This window comes from Camelus dromedarius, chromosome X, assembly GCF_036321535.1.
Source record: "Camelus dromedarius isolate mCamDro1 chromosome X, mCamDro1.pat, whole genome shotgun sequence".
Classification (NCBI taxonomy): domain Eukaryota; kingdom Metazoa; phylum Chordata; class Mammalia; order Artiodactyla; family Camelidae; genus Camelus; species Camelus dromedarius.
Window position 1 is genome coordinate 94,929,642 of NC_087472.1, and position 8,983 is coordinate 94,938,624.

The 8,983-nt window shown below is 49.0% G+C and overlaps 1 protein-coding gene across 3 annotated transcripts; it reads right to left on the minus strand.

Moving 5' to 3' along the window:
- Positions 1 to 6,089: 6,089 nt before the first annotated feature.
- Positions 6,090 to 8,745, minus strand: LOC116151651 (melanoma-associated antigen B4-like). Of its 3 annotated transcripts, none has more exons than XM_031447025.2 (2): positions 8,690 to 8,745; positions 6,090 to 7,229 (listed from the first exon to the last, which is right to left on the minus strand). In XM_031447025.2, the coding sequence occupies exon 2, from the start codon at positions 7,163 to 7,165 to the stop codon at positions 6,128 to 6,130; it is 1,038 nt and encodes a 345-aa protein (XP_031302885.2). In that variant the 5' UTR covers positions 7,166 to 7,229; positions 8,690 to 8,745; the 3' UTR covers positions 6,090 to 6,127. The 3 variants fall into 3 exon arrangements, with proteins under 3 accessions (XP_031302885.2, XP_064339044.1, XP_064339045.1); XM_064482974.1 differs by having other exon boundaries at positions 8,649 to 8,702; XM_064482975.1 differs by lacking the exon at positions 8,690 to 8,745 and adding an exon at positions 8,642 to 8,676.
- Between the last annotated feature and the right edge of the window lie 238 nt (positions 8,746 to 8,983).

The following is an 8,983-nucleotide window of genomic DNA, read 5'->3' on the forward strand; positions in this document are numbered from 1 at the left end:
GAGGGAACTGCCATGTCCCCAAGCTCCCTATGGCCTTGCTTCAAAGCATTTACACTTGACTGCCCTCATCTGAAACCTCCTCTCTTCATCACCCCTTGTTTTAACTTGTCATTTGTGTAGGTCTTAGCGTACCTCACCATCTTCTTTATATAGCAGCAGCCTCTAGTCTCTAAAATTCTACAGACAGTTGCTCTGTCTTTTTCTTACCATCCCCAGGTCTGCCATGGAGCCTTCCAAAGAGCAGATGCTCAATTAATGGTTAGGGAATAAGAGTGACAGTGATCAGGATATCTACTTTATTATTATTTAATTTCTCCCACAGTCTTGAATAATCTAAGAAAATCCAGATATATATCTTTTAATTTTACAAGAGGAAGTACTAAAAGAATAAACTAAACCAAAAATTTATCACCATTTACTTTTTTTCTTTTCTCTTTTACTTGACCCTAATTATTTTATTGCAGAGTTCATTCACATTTCCATGAAAAATCCCTGTTCCATTGCTGTGTTATCTTGTTCTAGATCATAAAAAAGATGGAAGATTTCTAAATTGGTTTCATAAAATATCAAACTCTAACTGGTATCTGAAAAACAGTAATAAATATGTGATCCATGTCATTTATAAACTTTTGTTCTGAAGTCAAATAAACCTTAAATGAAAAGAAACAATATTTGAAAAATACCAAAAAAAAAAAAAAAGTAGACCTACAAGTTACTCATATAGACAGAGAACACAAATAAAATATGCACTGTGTTCCTTCCAGTCCCATCTTGGTCTCCACTACTTAAAACATTAACTATATTCTTCACTGAAGAGGTGAAGAGTGTCCCTCAGACTTCACTTGATGCAGGAGTAGTTGCTAGTATTGGCCGTGGAAGGTGTGCTGGCCTTGGTGCTAAACCTGGCTGCATCTATTCCTCAGGCTCTCTCTTCCTCATCTCTGAAAGTCTTTTCAAAATGAAATGGAAGGCACTAGAGATGGTATCATTGACTTTGGCCAAAAAACACCAGATTTTCATCTTGCTGGTTTCAGCATGGGCACTCGGGCCCCACAGGAGCTCATAGCGGGGAGGATCACTGTTGGGCACCTGGTGCTACTCCAGGTACTTCTGCCGCACCAAATCTTCCGTGATGAACCTCCTGGACTTTTCATGAAGAGTCTTTCTCCCAGCATAGACCCCAATCCTATTCCATTATAAAATAAAAATCACAGGATGTAATGTACAACATGGTGACCATAGTTAATAATACTGTATTGCATATTTGAAAGTCGCTGAACATAGATCTGAAAAGTCCTCATCATAAGAAAAAAAATTTTTTGTGACTATATATAGTGATAGATGTTAACTAGGCTTACTGTGGTGATCATTTTGCTATGTGTGTGTATATATATATATACACACACACACACACAAATATCGAATCGTTATGTTGTATGCCTGAAACTAACATAATGTTGTATGTCTATTATACCATACCTCAACTTAAAAAAAAAAGAAAATTGAAGACAAAAGAGAAAAAAACTCTCAGATTTTCTCTTCTTGGTGCAGTTGCCCTTCAAGAAGATCATGCTCAGGAGCGTCATCAGGAGACTGACTTGAATACCCCGCCCCCTATTACCACTCAGACTTGCGTTGCTGGAAGATACAGCTCACTGACAAGATCATTTAAGTGACTCCTGAGGTTCACTTTTTAAATTCAAGGCCAAAGATCAGCTCCATCCACCCAAGAGTTTCTCCTGAGGATCTCAGGGAAGTGATCCTTATACCTTTTTTGACAATTGTCAGCATATCTGCTTTTGTAATGGGTCTTTCATTTTATAGATGTGCAGCAGAAACCGTACCAATATCCTCGCCTTCCTGGTGAGATGATCTATGTATTAGCGCTCATTGGAAGATGCTGCCAGGGACGTACTTGTCCTGTCCTCATCTTGCCTCTTCGTCAGATCTTGTTCACAAAACCCCTACAGAAGCAGTGGTGGTGGCTGGGGCTCTCTGAGGCTTCTAGGGAGTGCCAGCCACAGGGGACCTCTGGGGAGTACCCTGCAGAACAGGAGAGGAGGAGGAGGGGGCACTCTTCTGGTGCCACTGCTGCAGTGGCTTAAGCATCCCTGAGACTAAGGGCGTTTGTCACAGGTGCAGAGCTTACTCTTCTGTCCCCTGCCTGGGGCTTTCTGGGGCTGAGAATGTGCTGAAGCTGTGGTTGTTCCCCTCGGTTGTCAGTCAGAGTCCTTACCCTGATCCTTCCCATGACCTAAAGAGGCCTATCCTCTCATACTACAGCCGTTAATTTCCTGAGACCACCTGGGAGGATGTGAGGGTTGCCTCATGTGGGTGTGACTGCCTGTGGTCACTCATGGCTGACAGTAGGGGAGGGACTCTGTGGTGTCCTCACTTTTATGATTTCAGTGGTTTCAGTCCTCATGGGTCCTCTGCTTGTCTTGATATGACCTGGAATTCCTCCCTGTGTTAACCTGATGTTGGCTCCTGAGACCAAGTGCCTTATCTCCCTGAGATGCTCTGAAAGGAAATGAGTGGGTCTCATCATGCCAACATTCCTGGATTTGCCAAGGGGAGATATCACTGGCAGGGCTCTATGTAGCCCACTCTGTTCTGGTTGGGATCCCATTATCCTCATTTAGAGTCATCAACTTGGCTCTCATTAGGGACTAGTTTTCCACTCTACTGAATGAGGCTGCTCGCATTAGACTGAGGCCCTCACCTCTCTGAGACTACCCTAGTGGGAAGAGGGGGCCCTCAGCTGGAAAGCTGTGTCCTGGGCCTCCTAGACTGACGTCAAGGGTGAGACTCTGCCTTCTCCTCTGTTTTGGGCTGAGTAGTCCTCTTGTTCCTTATCCAAGGTCCTCAGCTTGACTCCTGACCAGAACTAGGACTCCACCCTCCACTCACCTGAGGCTCTTCTCCTCAGACCGAAGCCATTACCTTCTTGGAAACTCTGAATTGGAAGTCAGGATGGACCACATCTGTCCATCCACGTCCAAGGCTCTTGGGGGTCTTCTGAGGAGAATTTTATGAGACCCCACTCTTCTGGAGTCAGTGGCCCCTCAGTCCTAGCTCAGGTTTCTCACCTTGACTTCAGGTAGCATATGGGACTCCACCCTCTACTCTCTACTAAGTCTGCCAGTCTCAGGCTCAGGCTTTCCACCTTCCTGAGACACCAGGGAGCTACTCCCTGGCTACCCTTGCCTGGGGCCTCTGTGTGGTCCCCTTTGTCATGTGGGTCCACTCATCAGCACCCAGTATCCTCACCTTAAATCCAATTAAGGCCTGTTAGGATCTCCTATTTGGGCAGAACTGGAGTTGATGCCACATAACCAAGAACTCACCTCCCTGAGAATCCCTGCCCCCCCAGGAAAAGAAGGGGTACCTCAGACAGGCAGCTCTGCCTATGGCCACACAAGGCAGAAAGCAGGGTATACTCTGTGGGGCTCCTACTGTTCTAAGGTCTTCACCTTGATAATTGTCAGAGGCTAGGACTCCTCCCTTCACAGATCTGAGGTCGCAGCCCTTAAACCAAGGCTTTTATGTCCCTGAGAACCTTGAAGAATAAATGAGGGGATGCTGATCTTTTCAGGTTATCTGATATTGCACCACATTGTCACTGAATATTATTATTTTTTTTTAACATTTTTTATTGATTTATAATCATTTTACAATGTTGTGTCAAATTCCAGTGTTCAGCACAATTTTTCAGTCATTCATGGACATATACACACTCATTGTCACATTTTTTTCTCTGTGAGTTATCATAACATTTTGTGTATATTTCCCTGTGCTATACAGTATAATCTTGTTTATCTATTCTACAATTTTGAAATCCCAGGCTATCCCTTCCCACTCTCCAACCCCTGGCAACCACAAGTCTGTATTCTCTATCTATGAGTCTATTTCTGTCCTGTATTTATGCTTTGTTTTTGTTTGTTTGTTTGTTTGTTTTTTTTAGATTCCACATATGAGTGATCTCATATGGTATTTTTCTTTCTCTTTCTGGCTTACTTCACTTAGAATGACATTTTCCAGGAGCATCCATGTTGCTACAAATGGCATTATGTTGTCGGTTTTTATGGCTGAGTAGTATTCCATTGTATAAATATACCACCTCTTCTTTATCCAGTCACCTGTTGATGGACATTTAGGCTGTTTCCATGTTTTGGCTATTGTAAATAGTGCTGCTATGAACATTGGGGTGCAGGTGTCATCCTGAAGTAGATTTCCTTCTGGATACAAGCCCAGGAGTGGGATTCCTGGGTCATATGGTAAGTCTATTCCTAGTCTTTTGAGGAATCTCCACACTGTTTTCCATAGTGGCTGCACCAAACTGCATTCCCACCAGCAGTGTAGGAGGGTTCCCCTTTCTCCACAGCCTCTCCAGCATTTGTCATTTGTGGATTTTTGAATGACGGCCATTCTGACTGGTGTGAGGTGATACCTCATTGTAGTTTTGATTTGCATTTCTCTGATAATTAGTGATATTGAGCATTTTTTCATGTGCCTTTTGATCATTTGTATGTCTTCCTTGGAGAATTGCTTGTTTAGGTCTTCTGCCCATTTTTGGATTGGGTTGTTTATTTTTTTCTTATTGAGTCGTATGAGCTGCTTATATATTCCGGAGATCAAGCCTTTGTCGGTTTCATTTGCAAAAATTTTCTCCCATTCCGTAGGTTGTCTTCTTGTTTTACTTCTGGTTTCCTTTGCTGTGCAGAAGCTTGTAAGTTTCATTAGGTCCCATTTGTTTATTCTTGCTTTTATTTCTTCTAGGAGAAAATTTTTGAGATGTATGTCAGATAATGTTTTGCCTATGTTTTCCTCTAGGAGGTTTATTGTATCTTGTCTTATGTTTAAGTCTTTAATCCATTTTGAGTTGATTTTTGTATATGGTGTAAGGGAGTGTTCTAGCTTCATTGTTTTACATGCTGCTGTCCAGTTTTCCCAACACCATTTGCTGAAGAGACTGTCTTTATTCCAATGTATATTCTTGCCTCCTTTGTCAAAGACGAGTTGACCAAAAGTTTGTGGGTTCATTTCTGGGCTCTCTATTCTGTTCCATTGGTCTATATGTCTGTTTTTGTACCAATACCATGCTGTCTTGATGACTGTAGCTCTATCATTATTATTTTTTTTACTCGTACCATTTACTTATTCAACATTACTATTACTACATTCCAAAACAGTGCTTTGGAAACAGGGCCCCTTTGATCCCATGAGATACATTTTGGAGTGGTGAGAAGAAAAATGAATGAAAAGACATAACATCTGGCTTAGGCTGGGAGAATTGGAGCAGTGTGTATTCTAGACTAATCCAGACTGGGTCTACTCCTGTTGAGGTCACTTAAAACAGTCTTGTGAACTTGAGATATTTGCAAGTTACTCATCTATAAAGGGGGTCTGCTAAATCTTACCCTGCAGGAATATGGAATGTGTGTACTACATATAAAGCAGTGGCATACCGATTAAGATATAAAGGGTCTTTAAGGAATGGCAGTTATGATATGATTATTATGAACCCTGAAAATACCACCCTCCCATCAGAGTTTATTTTTAACTCAGTGGATAGCAGAGAATATACAGTGCACTAGAAGAAAAGAAGCAAACATTCTCAAATAAGCTATATAAGTCAAAATATCATTTATTTTTACAGAAAGAAAGTTTAAAAGAAATAAGGCAAACCATGAATTAAATATCTTTTACGTTAACTATTTATTCTCTGTTTTATGTTTCTAAGTATTTTCTGTGGTCTTCTCTCACATTTCCAGGAAAATATCTATTGCAGTGGCATATTATCTACTTCTGGATCATAAAAAAAAAACCGATGGTTGGTGAATTTCTTTTACATATAGCAAAACTGTAACTTTCAAACTCTTTAAACAACAATAAATATGAGTGCAATATCACTCATGAGTGCATATTCTGAAGCAAAATAAACTATCTATTACAAGGAAAAAACATCTGAATTAACCTAAATAAATAAATAACATATAGAAGCTACTAGTTTAGAACAGGAGACAATTAAGGTCTGTACTTTGTCCCCTGGACCCGTACTACCATGCACTACTTAGACGCTTGGCTGATCTCTTAAACACAAAGTGAACAAGCTGCCCCGGCTTCCCTAGACCTGGGAGGAGCTGCAGGACTTGGCCTTGGAACATGCACGGGCCTTGGCACGCGCTGCAGCCCTGACCGCAGCTGTCACCCCAGCTATCTCCTCCTCATCTTTCAGAGCCTCCTCATACAGCTTGGGGAAGGCCCTGGGGACCGCACCATTGATCTTGGCCAGAACCTCCAGCACTTTCATCTTGGTGGTTTCAGCGTGGGCCTTCGGGCCCCACAGGAACTCATAGCGGGGAGGATCGCTGTCGGGCACCTGGCGGTACTCGAGGTACTTCTGCTGCACCAGATCTTTGGTGATGAGCCTCCTGGGCTCCCCAAAGATCAAGTGCCTCTTCCCAGGGTGGACCCCCAACGCACCGAGGAACTCCCAGACCTCCTCCTCAGTGGCACGGTTGCCCTTCATGAAGATCACGCCCAGGAGCGTCATCAGCAGACCAGACTTGGGCAGCCCCCTATCACCACTCAGATTTTCGTCGCTGGGGAGGCCCAGCTTGCAGACCAGGGCATAGGAGTGACTGCTGGGGTCGACCTCCTTCAGCTCCAGGCCAAAGACCAGCTCCAAGCGCTCAGAGACTCTCCTGAGGATCTCGGGGAAGTGCTCCTTGTACTTCTTTTTGACGATCTTCAGCAGGGCTGTCTGCGTGATGGGCTCATTGGTCTTGTACTTCTCCAGCAGGAACTGCACCAACTTGCACGCCTTCCTGGTCAGAGGATCTCTGAGAGAGCTCTGAGCGGAGTATGCTGCCTGGGAGGCGCTGGCCCTCTCCTCTTGGCTCTGGGCACCTTGCTCAGACCCCGAGCACGCACTCCCCGCCTCGGGAGAGCTGGGGGCCACGGCTCCCTCAGGCTGCTGGCTAGTGCCAGCGGCAGGGGAGCTCGGGGGAGAACCCTGAGAAACAGAAGAGGGCGAGGAGGGGGTCTCCCCCTCTGCTGCGGCAGCTTCAGTGGCCCGTGCACCCTGGAGATTCTGGGTCTCCAACCGGGCCTGGTGGCGCTTTATGCGGGCACGGCACTTGCTCTTGCGCCCCCGAGGCATGATGACACAGGTCAGGGACAGCAGCAGGCAGGACTGCGGGCAGGGAAGCAGGCGAGGAGGACACCTGGAGGAGGGACAGGGAGATGCCTGAGCACCCTCAGCAGGGAGATTCCTCCCTGGCTCTCACCAAGGCCGCCTCTGCAGGGTCCTTGAGGGCACCGCTCCAGGACCCGCAGGGCTGCGTTCTGCTGGTCAGCCTGTGCCCTGAGGACGCTGTGGACGACGTCAGACTGAGGCTTGGGCCGCAGCCAGACAGCCCTGCCTGGGCCTTACTGGGGTGACAGTGGGGGCTGGCAGGGGAGGTAGTTCCTCTCGGTCACATTCAGAGTCCGGATGACAACTGTTGGCAAGACTCCACCCCCTCCCCTCTGCTGCTCTCAAGCTGACTCTACCATCTCCCATGTGAGCCACGAGGAGGACAAGGGGGAGCACCCAGCCCACCACTGAAGGGCCCGCGACCCTCCCTTCCGCTGTCCGGTGGCTGCCCCTTCAGAACAGAGGTCTAACCTCCCTTAGACTTGAGAGAGGAAGTGATGGAAGTCTCAGCCTGACAGTCCTTTCCTGGGCTTTTAAGGGTTGACAGGAAGGGACAGGCCACATTCTCTGGTCCCTTCTCTTCAGGGTGGGGGACTGGCCTAGTCCTCACTGGGGGTCCTCCCTGGACCGCTGGTGCAGCCTGGAGCTGCTCTCTCTGGCCTGAGGGCTGTCCACTCCCACCAATGGCAGCACCTCCTGGAGACTCATCTGGGGGAAGGGAGGGTGACTGCGGAGCCCCAGCGGCCAGAGTGTGACCCAGCCTGCAGCCTGCAGCAGACAGGTCGAGGCCCTGTGGCTGACGCTCGCCCCTCCACACCGTGCCTCACTCGAGCCCCTCCCCTCGCAGACAGCAGCCTCACTTCTCAGTGTTTGGCTGGCAGGAAGTGGCTGGCGTCGGGGAGGGATCCGAGGGGCCCTTGTTACGGGGAGGGTGGTCTCACAGGCCTGCGGGACTCACCCTGAGTCTCCCCAGGCCCAGAAACACCCCCCGCCCCGTGCTGCCAGGCCGCCAGCCCCTCAGACCAGGCCCCGCCTCCCGCCTCCCGCCTCCCGCCTCTCCGAGCACGAGCACGAGGTGAGGGCGCCCGGCCTCAGCCCTCAGCCCTGCCCCGACCCCCAGGCCGCTGTCAGGAGCACGGTCTGCGGCCCCCGCTCCCGGGTGTGGGGTCCCCTCGGTGCTCCCGCAGGGTCTCTCCTTCACTCCGGAGGGCCTGGGGCTCCCCCTCTACTGAGCTGAGCCGGGCTCCACCAGCCTGGGACCAAGGCCTCCTCCCCGGCACCCCGCGGGGAAGTGAGGGGACTCTGGGCCTAACAGCCACGCGGGGTCCTCCGGGGCCCAGAGCAGGGGCGGGAGGGCACGGCCTGGCGGGCCGCCTCTTCTGGGGGGCAAAGGGACCCGGGGTGTCGGGGGCGTGTCCCCGCCTTCGTAACTCAGGATACCTCACACCTGGACACCTGACAGGACGCGGGGCTCCTCCCTCTGCTCACCCTGGGCGGCAGCTCTCAGGAATGGCGTCAGGCCCTGAGTGTGGTGACAGGGCCGTCGCTTTGGCTTCCGGTCGCGCACATCCGGGCCTCTGGGAGGACAGCAGGGGCGCGGCCATGGGGGCGGGGTTCCGGGGGAGAGCCGGCGGGTCGAGGAGCGTGTGCACCTTCCGTGGGCTCTCAGCGGGTCCTGGGGCTTCTCCCTCTGCTGAGCTGAGTCCGCTGGGCGCAGACCGTGCCTCTCACTTCCCTCGGGTACCCCAGCAGGAAGTGTTTGGGGCCTGAGCCTAGCAGCCA